The following is a 15096-nucleotide window of genomic DNA, read 5'->3' on the forward strand; positions in this document are numbered from 1 at the left end:
CATAGGGTTTTCAGAGGCCTGCTATTTCAGAAGTGGATGGCCAATCCTTCTTCCTAGTCTGTCTCAATATGAATGTTCAGATTTAGAGAAGTATTAGACAGACCAGCAAGTTAAAGGTATATCCCTTATTGCGGAGTTAACTTTAGTGTCAGTGTTGGCCCTGCTTTTCTCACATGCACCATTACACACTTATTTCCTGCTTCACCATCCCACAGGATATCCATCCACTTCTACCCCCTCCCTTCACATCTATCTCCCTTTCACCAGCCCTCCATCTAATAACTTATATGTGAAGCTTCAATGGCTTCTGTGATTTCAAACACAGCAGCTGATGGTAGTTCCTTATGTTGGGATCAGTGTCTCTGAAGTTTAGTCGCAATATTTATCGGTTAAAGGTGATGCATCCTGTAGACTTGCTGTGTAGATAGGCTTTTCTTGGCCCGAGGGCCGCAGGCTGGAACGGATGTCGTGGGCTTTTGGCGTCTCCGATTACCTGAGAAAATAGGGTGGGTCTGCGGGGTCTGCTGTCTGATACCTGTGCTAGCAGAAGAAAAGTCCTATATACATATATGTCTTCAGTCAGTATTTAGGACTCATGAGGTATCAAGTTCTCAAGTAAGTCTTGAGAACTTGTTTACTGAGAGCTGATTGCCATGAGAGAATATTTGTTCTATCACAATAAATTGAGAAAAGAGACTTCTGCTTTTCCAGAAAAGTATAATGTTCTGACCTAGTTTCAGCTCTTAGGTTGTATGTGCTTGTTGTGTTGGCAAATCAGATCTGGGGTGGGCACAGCCCAGGACTCCAGAAGCTTCCATTTCCTTCTTTCCCACCCCACTCCCCTTCCCTGGAAAGTTTCCCATCTCTCAGCTTTCCTCTCCACATATCTGATTCTGCTTTTCTGTACTTGTGGGGCTGGTGTTATTTTTATGTTTGAATAGAATCTTCCTTTCTGCTGGTCCTAAATTTTACTCTTTACAGCTAGCCTCTCTTGACACCTTCCTTCTTTTACCCTCTAGGAGTTTTCAGATATTATTTCACTTTGAGTTGTCAGGTACGGATTCTTTTTCTCTGTATATATTTGCATTTTTTCCCCCCTAACTGGAATCTTATTTTTAATGTGACTGTTTGCACTTATCTGTCTTTGGTGTTTGCAGCACCTCTCAATTTAGTTTTATCTGCAGATTTAATGTCTAAATGAACCAGTTGCTTACTTGGAATCGTAAGTGAATGTTAGTAGCAATCTGAAGCTAATTGTCTTCTTTCTAGTAGAGTGGTTAACCCAAACTTGAATTATATTTAAGCTGATCATCTTCACCTGCAAAATTTCTTTTGCTTTCAGTTATATTTTATAATTACTGAAAACATCATGGTTCTGTGATTGAATTAAAGTATTCTAGTAAAAAAAGGGTGTGTTTTTTTATAAACACTGACATACCTGAAGAATTAAAGGCTTTATTATTACAACTTTTTTAACCTAATATGAAAGAAATCCATGTTTGTTGGAGATACAAATAGAAGATACAGTAATCTTTTAAAAAAGCAGCCATAGGCATTGTGGCTTATTTGCTGTTTTCTATTTCTTTAACTTTTTAAATTTAGAAAATATCTAACATCCACAAAACCAGAGCATTCTGATGAGTTCTTATGTACCTATCATTTAGTCCCAACAATTACAGTGAAATCTGAAACACAGTGGGACCACCTTTTCCCCCAGATCTTCTCAGAGTTTTCTGCCTTTCACAGGGTGCATGCAGTCTTACCACTTCTCTCTTGCTCCTTTTAGTGAAAATTATTTGGACATTCCTTCTCTGATAGGTTACCACTTTACACAGGGTCCAGCTTTCACAAGCTTTCCTAATGTTAATCTACAACCAGTTCTGACCCATCCACACTCTTTTCTTTCCCCTTTCCCCCCCCCCTTTATTTTTAATCTACTCATACACAGTATATGACAACTGGAAATATTTCCATAAATACCTACCAAAACCCCCCATAGATATAAATAGATAGATAGATAAAACTACAATTAACGTGGCTATATCTGGAAAAAGAAAAAAATTCTTTTATGTCATTGAATTTCCACTACTGGGTCAAATCCCCAATTGTGTCATATCTTTTTTCCCAACAGCTTGAATCTATATGCAAAAGAAGATCCTTAGATGCAACCAATTGATAAGGCTTTAACATCTCTTCCTTTGCCAGTTCCTTCTGTTTTCTTTTTTCCTTGAAATTTGTTGATTGAAGAAAGAGAGTTATCCTGTCATTTGCCACAGCCAGTCACATCCTGTGGAGTGGTGTAATATGCATGTTCCTTCCCTCTGTATTTCCAGAAAATTGGTAGTTTTCTTTCTTTTAATGTAAGAAATTAGTTTATACTGTAGATCTAATTTTTTTTTCCACTCAGTAAATTTGAGTGAAATAGTCCTTGAGTTGTTCAGTTTGTACTTGATGCTAATCTCAAGGCTGGCAGTTCAAACCTGCCCAGTGAAAGTACCCTACCCTGCAAGAAAGATGGTTGGGTCAACTCCTGTAAAGATTGCGCCTAAAGAATTTCTGTGGAGCGATTCAACCCTGGGTTCAAACCTGGGTTTGCTGTGAGTCGGAATTCTCTTGATGGCAACTGGAATGGTTTAGTTTTGGTATCGTGAAGCTTTCATAGTTCTTTCTTTTTCTGTTTATAATACTTATGCTTTAAAAAACAAAACAAGAACAATATCCCCAGTGATGCTCTTTACAGAAACACTTGGAGATGATATACCTAAGATTAGATTTAAAATAGATAGGTGTGTGGGTGAAACAGACTTGCCCATAAATTAACAATTACTGGAACCGAGGGATAGATAGGTACTTGGGGACTTGTTGTACTGTTATATCTAATTTTGTGAATGTTAGAAAGTCTCCATGTCAAGAATAAAATAAAAGCAAGAGAGGTCTCATTTTTAATGCTTGCATAGAATTTCAGTTCCATAATGTTGGACTTTGCTTTTGGTCTTTTCCCTATTAAAAGCAACACAGCTACTAACATCCTGTTAGCGAAATAATTATTTTGAAGAATGATGGTAAACTATCACAGTGCCACAGGAATTTTTAGTGAACAAGAGTAAATTTTGTGCTTTCATACAGCTATTGAAGTACTATCTAATAGCTATCAAAAGCATTTGATAAGTTGGGCTTCTCTTGGTTTTTTTAAGGCAAAATGGACATATCAAGTTTTTGACCAAAGGAGATAATAATGCAGTTGATGACCGGGGCCTCTATAAACAAGGACAACATTGGCTAGAGAAAAAAGATGTTGTGGGAAGAGCAAGGGGGTAAGTACAGAGGAGAACATCTTAAGCTTCTCTTTTTTTAAAACATGGCCTTTTCACTTGTGCTGTCTGATCATAATCCTCCTTATAATGATTTGGTCTCAGTTCCATCAAATCTGTTGTAGCCTTTGACTAAGTATGCTTCTTGAACGCATCTAAAACCTCAGTTGTAATTCTGCAATGAAGGGGAACTGGGATGCAATCAAAGCATAGAATATTCATGATGAGATGTTGATGACTTTTAAAATCTGTCTGTTTACGCAGTCCATTCAGGAAGTGTTATTAGGCACTTTCCATGTCCTCTGTTTTCTCTGCTGTGTGGCAATCATCCTGCTTTTTGAAACTTGTTTCTTAAAGATTTACTGAATCAGCACCTTAAAATGTTATTCCAGATTAAGTTTATCATATAATTTTATTATATACCATTTTATTTCTGATCGTAAAATTGATGAAGTAAAATGAAATTTAAAAATTATACTAAGCCTATTTATTCTAGATTGTGTCAGAAGAACAGATGAGTAGAGAACAGGAATTGTAAGTTACTGATGCAAGAATGGTTGTTATTACTTTAATGTTATTAATAGTATTAACAGTAATTCATGTTTATAAGGGCTTTCTATGTGCCTGAGATTATCATTGTAAATGCTTTGCAAGTATTACTTCCTTTTAACTTTAGAACCACTATGATATTCCCATTTTACACATGAAGAAACACAGATGAGTCAGGTTACTTTATCTGAGGTCACATGGCTGATAAGTGACAGTCTGACTCTGGAGCCTGCCCTTTTAACCTTCACATCCGAACTACTGACACACCATTTCTGAGGGCAACTGTTGGTTCTCTCTTCTGATGACACATGGCACTCTTAGCTTACCTGCTCCTCCTGGCCTAGAATAGATAAGAGTGGATACAGAGATATTGCACTAGGGGACCAGCCTCCACATTGCTCCTCTTTTGTAGAGAAGGAAGTATGAGTTGTTAAGGCAAAACTGTGTATTTACGTCACAGCTACGTAATCTGGGACCATAGAGATCTGACCAGAACAAGCATCAGTGTGTTTTGTATACTCTGCAGAGCTGTTTTTTTGTGCATGTTCCCAGTTCGGAAGAACAACTTCCCTATGATGGAACTAAGCATACTTATATGGTCCAAATTAAGTCGTCAATGCCTCCGGCCCCAGGATGCTACATAGATGGTTACTCAGACTCATCAACTTCTTTGAATCATTTGTTTTTCTTTTAACTGTAAAGGAGCAGGTTTAGTTACAAACATACGGAATTACAAATAATCATAAAGCCAAGTCACTTCTCTCCTCTTGCTCTGTAAATATTTACACCTACTCCTCACTTAGCAACTCAGCCTCATCATTCAACATTCCACATTTACTATAGTAATAAAATATCGTTATTCTCCTACTGTTTTCCAAATTAATGATACATGTTTAGAGTAGCAAATATCAAGGTGCTTGGTAAGATTGACACTGGCTGTGATGATCTAGGTTATTTGTCAACGTGGCCGTGCTCTAATTCCTCAGTGGTTTAACAGGTATATAACAGTATAATTTGGCGTTTATATAAAGATATATGATCATCTCCCCTTTTCACACAATGCCAATTTTCACATAACAGCCTGATCTTTGGAACTTAGCCGTGTTAATATGTGAGGAGGTATACAGGTAACTTTTTGGTGTATTGGCCTTCAGCCTTTGTTTATATACACAGAAATCATAGATACTGATATACCAAAATAAGTAAACACATTTTGCATATGGGAAAGAATAGTCACACTGTTTTAAAACTTTTCTTCATTCCAAAAAATATTCATATCTTTACAGATCAGTAAATTTATTTTCACATCTTCGTTTTCAAAGCTATATATATGGCTAGACAGTACTTTTATTTAGCCAGTTTCCTATTGTTAGACACCTTATTCTAGTTTTTTTCTGTTGTAAATAATAATGAACATTCTTGTTGCATATATATCATTGCCTCTGAACAGTCATTTCTTCACAGTGAATTCCTAGAAGTAGAATTGCTGCTGGAAAGTAAGCACATTTTAAAGCTCTTGATAAGCTTTTCTTTTTTTAGTTTAAATTTATTATTAACTTCAGTAAAAATTTACAGACACTTTGGATTTCCATTCATTCATTGTTCCACTTTCCTCAACTCCCAAACCTCCCCCCTAGTACACTACCTTCTTGGAAAAGTAAAAGAAAAATTATTTCATTGTTTTACAATCCCTCCCCCAGGTTCACTCCACCATGTAGCCTTCTCTATACTCCTGTCATGACAAAAATACCGAATCAATATCCCTTTTAAACCGTTTTCTCTCTCATCTGTTTCAATGCATATACATTATAGAACCCATCATTCTCGGTCTCTTCCCAACCTCAAAGTCAGTCCTGTTTTACAACAGTGGCACCATGCAGTATTTATCCTTTTGTGATTGAGATACTTCACTCAGCATAATGTCCTCCAGAGTCAGCCATTTTTAATATTGCGTGAGTTCCTTGTTTTTCAGTGCAGTGTAGTATTCCATTGTGTGACTATACCACAGCCTCTCTATCCATTCATTTGTTGATGGGCACTTAGGTTGTTTCCAGCTGATAAACATGGGTGTGCATATATCTGCTTGGATGTCAGTTATGGTCTCTTTGGGGTATATTCCTAGTAGTGGAATTGCTGGGTCAAATGGTATCTCTATTTGCAACTTTTTGAGAAAGCGCCATGCCACCTTCCACAGTGGTTGCACCATTTTACACTTCCACCAACAGTGAATAAGGGTTCCAGTTTCTCCACAACCTCGCCAGCATTTGTTGCTTGCTCTTCTGTTAAATTTTGCTATTCTGTCTGGGGTGAGATGATATCTCATAGTTGTTTTAATTTTCATCTCCCTTAGAGCTAGGGATTTTGAACATTTCTTCATGTGCTTGTTGGCCATCTGAATGTCTTCTTCGGTGAAGTGTCTGTTCATATCCTGTGCCCATTTTTCTGTTGAATTATTTAGCTTTATCTTGTTGTGGTGCCCAAGTATTTTATAAATTCTGGCTATAAGTCCCTTATCTGATATGTCATTCCCTAATACTTTTTCCCAGTCTGTGCCTTTCCTTTTAACCCTGTTGGAGAAGTTCTTGGATGTGCATAGGGATTTGATTCTTAGAAGATCCCATTCATCTATTTCATCTTCTCCTGGTTGTAGGTTTTTCAGGATATTTGAAAGACTGTTTATGTTGTGGATTAGGACTTCTAGCGTTGTTCCCAGTTTTACTTTAATGAAGTTTATAGTCCTTGGTTTTAGTCTCAGGTCCATGATCCACCTTGAGTTGGTTTTTGTATATGGAGTGAGGTGTGGCTCTTGCTTGAATCTTTTGCAGATACTTTTCCAATTTTGCCAACACCATTTGTTAAAAAGGCTGTCATTTCCTCACTTAACTGATTTCATCTCCTTGTCAAAAATCAGTTGACCACAGATAGATGGGCTGATCTCCAGGTTCACTATTCTATTCTATTCTATTCCATTGGTCCATGTGTCTGTCATTGTACCAGTACCATGCTGTCTTTACCACCACGGCAGTGTTGTAGGATTTGAAATCGGGGAGTGAGATACCTCCTACCTTTCTTCTATTTTTAAGGAGTGCTTTGCGTATTCAGGGCTTCTTTCCATTCCAAACGAAACTGGAGATTGCCTTTTCCATCTCGTTAAAGAATGGGATTGGTATTTGTATTGTGATTGCATTAAACGTGTAAATTGCCTTTGGTAGTATTGCCATTTTCACAATATTGAGTCTTCCTATCCATGAGCAAAGGATATTCTTCCAATTCTCAAGGTCTCCTTTTTTTTTTTTTTTAAACAGTCCCTCCGTAAGGACTATCCACTTAGCTTTGTATCCAAAGACAAAATTTGTAGGTGAAAGGAGGTAGCCTTCGTTACAGACTGGTTAATTTCAGGGTCGAAAATATGGAACGCTTCATGAATTTGCGTGTCATCTTTGCGCAGGGGCCATGCTAATCTTCTCTGTATCGTTCCAATTTTAGTATATGTGCTGCCGAAGCGAGCACAAGGTCTCCTTTTGATAAGCTTTTCAATACTGTTTTATTGATACTCTGGTGGCTTACTAGTAAGGAATTGTGCTACCATCCCAAAAGTACGCATTTCAAATCTACCAGCTGCCCAGTGAGAGAAAGATGTGCAGTTTCCTCCCATGAATTCTACTTACTGCCTTTGAAAACCCAGAAGGTCAACTGCAGGTCATTTCTTACTTGACAATACACAGCAACAGCACAAACAACTAGCATAATAGGGTCCCTTTATCTGGATCTTGATTCCTAAGCATTTAATACATGTCTGTCCTCTCACTTTGGTTTTTTGTTTGGGTGAAGCAGCGTTATCTTATAATGTAAGGTACATATATTTACATAACAAATAAGAAGGTTTGGATACTTTTGTTCAAATAAATATCTTTGTTAAAATATTCTGAAAAATCTCAAACTCTATACAGAGCTGTTTTTTAAATCTCAACAATGAAAATATAGAGGCCTTTTTGTAGTTTTTAATAAAAAAAATAATTAAATAACCTGGCATTCTCTGAATTGAGTAATGTTCCATAAAGTATGAAACACCTGGAACATGAACAGGAGGAACCCAGAATCTTAACTGTAAAAATTCACTTTCTATTGATTATACCACTTACCTTGACACATGTTGGCACATATCAGCCTCTTTTGTGGAAATTGTGTTTATAAAGCACTAAACTGATATTTTGAAGTCAGATTGTACCCAGGTCTTGAAGATAGTTACAATCTGTTACTGAGGTACAAATATCTTTATGCATTTTTTTTAAAAGTGTTCAAACAGCTGCACACTTTAAAAACCTCACAAGGAAGACTAAAAGCCTTAAGGAAAACAATTTCTAAAACTGTCATCCCCTTCATTCCGCTTTGTATTGCTCTTTACCCTCTAACCCCAGGCAACCACTTGGATGGGTATATTCATACTATCAATCTTTTGTTCTAATTGTGTCAAACAGCCAAACTCTTAATCTTTGTACCTCCAGGGCTTCTTTCTGCCTGTCTTATCTAGACGTGTCTGTTCTGGGCATTTCATACCATTAAATCATGCAGTATATTACCTAGTGTATGTAGCTTCCTTCATTTACAGTAATGCTTTTGAGGTGCAGCAGTGTTGTTTGTTGTTACTATGGGCCATTGAGTCAGAACTGATCCCCTATGGGTTTTCAGAGGCTGTAAATCTCCTGGCAGATTACCCCCATCTTTCTTCCTCAGAACAGCTAGTGGATGGATTTAAACCGCCTGCCTTTGGATTGGCACTGCAACTCTTTACCCACTAGGCCAAGAGAGCTTAGTCATGTTGTAACACGTAATAAACAAGACTTCAGAAAATGTAGCTGCTACTAAACCAATTAATAAATTCATAGGGATGAATCCCTCTAAATCCAGGTAGTTGACAAAGAAGGACATATTAGACAAAGGAAGATAATTATTGTTGTTGGGTTCCGTTGAATTGCCTGTGACCCATAGCAACCCTGTGTACAGCAGCTCTGAAGCCTGCCCTGTCCTGAGCCAGTCCCACTAATTCCTACTCCTATTGCCCTTGTTACTGTATCAGTCCATCTCATCCAGGGTTTTCCTGTCCTGCGCCATCCCTACACCCTTCCAACCATGATGTCCTTCTACAAGGACCAGTCTCTCCAGGCCACATGCCCAAAGTATGTGAGACGGAGCTTCAAAATCTTAGCTTCCAAGGAGAAACTTGATTTTGCCCTCTCTAAGATAGGCCTATTTATTTTCTTGTCAGTCCACAGTATGTTCAAGACTCTTCTCCAGCACCACAACTAAAAGGCATCAATTCTTCTTTTGTCATCCTTAGTCCTTGTCAAAAGCAGCTAATGAAAGATTGGGAATAGAGATATACTGACAATGAAAAGAGGAGTAAAAAAATGTACAGAGGAAGAGTAACTGCGTACTGTGTACACTAAAATCAGTCTTACAAATAAGACTTTTAGCATGCAATTTTTATTTAACTTGAAACTGTTCTAGAATACCAACAAAATGATCTTTCTTTGATCATGGCATAGTCTCATATTAAGTCAGCTGCTAACTTCCACATTTACTAGACCCCTTTTGACATCTGACAGGATTATGCAGGGATTTCCCTCTTAAATTTTGTGGCCATCTATTTTTTTTTTTTAATTGTTTTGGCCTCTTGCTTTAAAATAGCTATTCCTTTTTCTCCTCAAATATCAGTAGATAGTCTTCGTTTCTGAGACATTTTTCTCAGCAGCAACTTTGAACCCCAAAACTCCCAAGGAGATAATTTAACCATACATTCCAGATGCTAGCTTGGCACATGCTGGTGTTGGAGTTGGCTTATGATGACATTTCTTTTACTTATTTACACTTTAATCCGCCTATTAACAAGTCTGTGTTAGCATATGAGTTTATCTGAGCAGAGCAGGAGAAAAGTGCAACCTCCTTGTGCACTCTGCTTGTCTCTGCCTGTGAAGGGAAGCAGTGGTGCAGGTATTGAAATCTTTTGTTTGATATACACCTCATATTCTTGCAGTGGTGTTATTAATATTACTCATAAAGATCAAGCAGCTTTACTTTCCATTTGAGTGAGCAAGGAAAAGCTAACCTTTGAAAAATATTTCTGAGACTTAAGTCGTAAGTCGTTTTAGGTGGTCGTTAACAACCAAAGGTTATAGTTCTTTTGGCATAGATATCATTAATAGAGATAACTAAGAATGAAGCAAACTCTGTTCATGAGAATGATCAAACCAGGAACAGCAATGTGATACTGTTTACTAGAAATCACAGAAACTTAATATAGCCCTTCACCGGCATTTTCCTGTGAGGCATTTGGCAGACAAAAAAACCTCTTCCGTGTTCTTAAATATAAGATGCTTTACCTTCTTCAGAAGTGCTTGCCTCTGTGAAGGTATTAAAGATGAAATGAAACAAACAAAATTGGCTGTTAGCCATTGCATTAAAAAGAGAAAGGGTGTCTGTCTGCCTGACCTTCAACAAGGCCGCACCATCATGTTTTCTCCCGCAAACCTCGTTGTCTCAGTTTGGGCGATGCAGTCACAATGGACCCAATTTCAAAATAGGACAACTTTGAAAGATATTACCAGGCAACTGAAGCCAATCAAAACCAGCAAATTACCAAGTCTGTGAACATGGTAGCAGCAGCAAAATATGCCCGAGCAGAGAGGGAGCAGAAACCAGCTTGGAAATCTGAAGTGGGGTCTCTGGCTCTCTATGAGAAAGCTGATACTTAGGTCTCTGAGGGCAAGAAGAAACACCTTATTATTGGGGTATCCTCAGATTGAGGGCTTTGTGGTGCTGTTCATTCCTCAGTTGCCAAGCAGAAAAGTGAAGTGGCTGAGCTTACAGCAGCCAGAAAAGAAGTTATGATTGTTGGGATTGGAAATAAAATCAGGAGCATCCTGGTGACATTTAAAGAAGTGGAAGGAAGCTTCCTACTTTTGGAGATGCATCAGTTATTTGCCATGAATTGTTGAGCTCGGGTTATGAATTTGATGAAGGCTCTGCTGTCATTAATCCGTTGAGGTCTGCCATCTCCCCTAAGACTGATGAAAAGACCATGTTTTCCCTTAACACCATCACAGGTGCTGACAGCATGAGTATCCATGATAATATTGATGCTGATGTGCTACCAGTTACCAAGCATACAATCTGGCAAACCTCATCTACCATTCTCTTAAGGAGTCCACCACTAGTGAACACCGTGCAAGCGTGGCAGCTGTGGGCAATGGTAGGAGGAATGCCTCTGAGATGATCGACAAACTGACTTTGACATTCAGCTGTACCCGCCAAGCTGGCAACGCAGAGGAGCTAATTGAAATAATCCCTGGCACTGCAGCCCGGGATTCATGAAAATCAAGTGTCATCCTCAGACAAGAGGTAAAGGAGAAAAGTTGAGCCAGCTCATTTCATTATGCTTGATGCTGTCCTTGTCAGAAGCATTGTGGGTCCATTGTTTAAATTACTAAAGACAGCAAGATATTTTAAAATTAAAAAGAAAGAGAAGAAGAAACTGTGTTTTATTAACTTCAGAAAACCTGCCTACTTTTGTAGAGCTTAGCTGTGCTCACCTATGGTAATAACTGGAGTGTACAGGGGTATCTTAGACCTCACATCACACAGATTCTCCAATTTAGTAAATTTGCGAGTGATAAAGATTTCTGAATTTTCAACAGGCCATCCAAGTGATTCTCAGTAGTTTAGCTTAGAAGAAGCACTAACTTAAGAAATGGGAATTGCAGGGGGAGGCGAAAGAAAGAGGCCTAGGTAGTACTACCCAAAGGGAAGGATGTGGGAAAGGGTGAGAACAGGAGATAGGAGGTAAGGGTTTGTTTGAAGGAAGTGAAGTGTGCCAAAGACAAAGTTTCTCTTTTTCAAGTTTACCGAAGGCTTCGATGGTGGGGGTGCTGGGTCGGTGGTATTTGGTGTTGGTGCTGCCTTTGGTATGATGAAGAAGTTGTGGATGCCCTGAATAAAGATTACTGGACTAGTATAAAGTTTGCAAAGATCAGCCTCCACTTCAGCCCGACTCCCTTTCTAGGATGAGCTCTACCTGATAACAGCTGTCTATGCACTTCAGAGTCCAGCTGTCCTAGAGCAGGAAGAAAGAAGAAGCGGTGCATTTGCTCAATATCTTTTCCTCCCCCATCAGTGGTTGGTGGTGGTAGTGATGTGTACTGTAAAGTTGGAGCCAACCTATGGCTGACCCTCTTGTGAGTTTTCAGAGGGTGTTTTAATCACATGGGAGGAGAATGCCTGTCTTTCTCCCACAGAGCAGCTGGTAGATTTGAACTGCGTGCCTTCAGGATTGCAACGTAGGCCCTACCACTGGGCTACCAGAGTTCCCTACATCAGTGGTACCTACTAGTTTTCTCTTCCCTCTGAATTCTTAAGAAGATGTGAAGCATGAAGAGAAAATTAAATCCCCAAAGGAGAAAGAAAAGAAGCAGCCCAGACATTTGGTCAGCCAGTACTGACTTGACAGCCACCATATGCAGAGTGTGTGGCATTGGAGACAGTTAAGAATAAGATTAACATCATTTTTACTCTTAGGAGCAGAAGTACACTGTGTACTATAGTATGAAAGACAGACACCAAACAGCTAATTCCTTCAAATTGTGATGAGAACATCAAAGAGACATACTAGGTGTTAGGAAACTGTTTAACAGATTACCTTATTTAGTGTGGGGAGACAAACGTTAGAGACAAGAGGGAGAGATGGGGGGGTGACAAATTTTTAGCGACCCAAGCAGGAAGTAGGGAATAGTTCTGTATTATAAAAAGCAAGGAGGAAAAGATTTCACATGTGAGCATGTGGTAGAGATATGTAAGAAGGTGGGGGCAAAGACATGATAATTAAAAATTCTACATGAAGTTTCTCTGTTAAGACAGCCAAAACAATGTTACAAGTGGTTAAAAATAAGAGGGTTGTGAAATATTAAGTACCGTATTAGAGTTCATACCTTCACCTTTTAAACACTTAACATGAAGTATCTTCTAATGTAATGTTTTAGCTATGTTTGCCTTATTTCTCCAAAAAGATTGACAGCTTCAGCAGGGCTGTGTAACAGTAGACTTAGCTGCTAGCTCTTCATGAGCCAGCAGCTGTAGATTTACCACCACCTGGAAGTATCAGGGCTCAAGTCTGGTACTGGGGCAGCAACACAGAAGCTGTGTACCTTAGACATGGTCGTGTTTCCTCATCTGTAAAATGGTGATGCTTCTAACTTCTTTTTCCTACAATCTGCTGAAAAGATCAAATACATTACAGCCGTGCCTTACTTAACGTCCATGAGATGTTCTGTGAAATATGACCAGTATGTGATTTGGCTGCTGTGCAAATAGCATGTCATACATACTGACCGTCCCTGGGTCATGAGTGTCCAACTTAAGTACAATCCAGAGTTAAGAACCAACCCTTGTTATAGGAAGTCTGTTTTTGTAAAAATTTGAGCAGCATACAATGATTGGTAATACATGTGCTATTTTGAAATACACATCAAAACAGTTTAATATTTATTACTCTGTTGTTAGGATGTAAATTTTATTACTCTATTATTTTTTTTCCTCTGTTTTAGTATTATTTTTGTTACTCTGTTAGGTGTTTTAATCTGTCTGGAAGTGTGCCTTTAGTTTATGTTTGTGTACAGAAGAGAGCAATGAATACTATGTACTAACACAAACATGTGATTGACTTAGAATAAGAACCATACCTGTTCTGATTTATGTACAAATTTGATTTAAAGACAGACTTAGGAATGGAGTATTTGTAATTCCGAATTGCCTATAAATAGGCTTTGTAATGGCTGGTTTGTAACTATGGGCTGTGCGTAAGAAAAGATATGTAAATCTGATGTTTATAACTTGGACACACAAGCAGCTGGCCTCTGAGAGTGGATGGTGGGCAGTGTGTGCTATGTATGCCAGTGGCCTCTGTGAACAGAAATTTCCTATTCTGTGGGAGCTATTAAGAATGTTCCGTAATATAAGGTGTTTGCTTTCCTTAGGAGGTGCTGTGATGTTTTCTGTTTTTTATTTCATTTTTAGATTTGTTCCTTACATTGGAATTGTGACAATCCTTATGAATGACTATCCCAAATTTAAGGTAAGAGCCTATACTTTGTTTCATTAAAAATGAAATCTTTTGCTTAATTTTGGAGACTCTTCAGTGGACTACAGTTAAAAGAATAATTGGATAGGTTTGTTATATGCCTCAGTCACAAAGGCAAGTTTACTCATTATTTCCTAGGACTTTGTAACTTAAAAGTTGCTCTGACTTGTGATTGTGTATTTCTTTTCTAGTACGCAGTCCTCTTCCTGCTTGGTTTGTTTGTGCTGGTCCATCGTGAGTAAGAAGTCCGCCTTGCAGTTCCTGGGAAGATGCCGTACTTTTTGTTACTGAACGTTTGGAATAGATACTGACCTGTGACTGGTGGAATGGAGACACGTTCTGGCGCTTCTTGGCAGCACTGGTTTGCATTAGGTTATGTTTCCACACAGGATGTGTGGGCAGGTCGTGTGCACCTCGGTGTGCACTCAAGGGGACTTGCAATCACAGAATTTCATATGTTGTCATTGTCACACTTTCACATTTTTGTACATCAGTGAATTTTTTATATTAAAAGGTTGAGCCAAAGCCCCCAGTGTTTGTATTTTTGAAGCCCAGCTTCACTTCTAAAGTGCCTCCAGAGTTCTGTGAATGAAAATGCAGCTCTGCACGCATTTGAAGCTGCCGTTCCCCCTTCTGATGGGAACGGCCTATGCTGACGTGGTCATAAGTCTTAACTTTTCAAATTTTAAATAAAAGACTTTGCACATTCAACCCCTTATCCCTGACTTGTGTTTGTCGGGAAAGCTTCTGAGAGTTGACCTATCTGTGCTAGATCCTAGCACTCCCTGGGGATATACAGGGCTTTGGTGAACAAGCCCTTCAACTAGGAAAGTTGCCCTAACACTAATACTCTTTGTTTGCCCTATATTGTTTAGCTTTTGTGAAGCAAAAGTAGCCATTGACCTTCATAGGAAATTTCTTATTCATAAAATTGATTCTTGACTTGGTTGTAACTCATGTGCATCAATATGCTGGTACGGCTGAGAGGTTATAAAAATCTGTTTGCTATACCCCCCACCCCAGACCCCTTTCTGTAGCAGAGACCTTCTCAGCCTTTTCCGCACAGAGGCGGTGTGTGCTAGCATCTGGAGGCCATCGTCCTGTTTG

At 38.8% G+C, this 15096-nt stretch overlaps 1 protein-coding gene and 1 pseudogene across 3 annotated transcripts in view; both read left to right on the forward strand.

Moving 5' to 3' along the window:
* The window catches only part of SEC11A (SEC11 homolog A (S. cerevisiae)), a 56938-nt gene extending 42231 nt beyond the window's left edge, over positions 1–14707 (forward strand). For 2 of the 3 annotated variants that reach the window (XM_006885148.1, XM_006885150.1), the window contains 3 exons: positions 3195–3314; positions 13926–13983; positions 14181–14707. In XM_006885148.1, coding sequence (XP_006885210.1) covers positions 3195–3314; positions 13926–13983; positions 14181–14231 — 229 coding nt within the window. In that variant the 3' untranslated portion in view covers positions 14232–14707. The remainder of the gene's footprint in view (positions 1–3194; positions 3315–13925; positions 13984–14180) is intronic. The other variant, XM_006885149.1, reaches the window with a different exon arrangement.
* LOC102859133 lies at positions 10371–11231 on the forward strand (annotated as a pseudogene).
* Positions 14708–15096: the final 389 nt, after the last annotated feature.

Source organism: Elephantulus edwardii, unplaced genomic scaffold (assembly GCF_000299155.1).
Source record: "Elephantulus edwardii isolate Elephantulus edwardi_28Jun2011 unplaced genomic scaffold, EleEdw1.0 scaffold00041, whole genome shotgun sequence".
Taxonomy (NCBI): domain Eukaryota; kingdom Metazoa; phylum Chordata; class Mammalia; order Macroscelidea; family Macroscelididae; genus Elephantulus; species Elephantulus edwardii.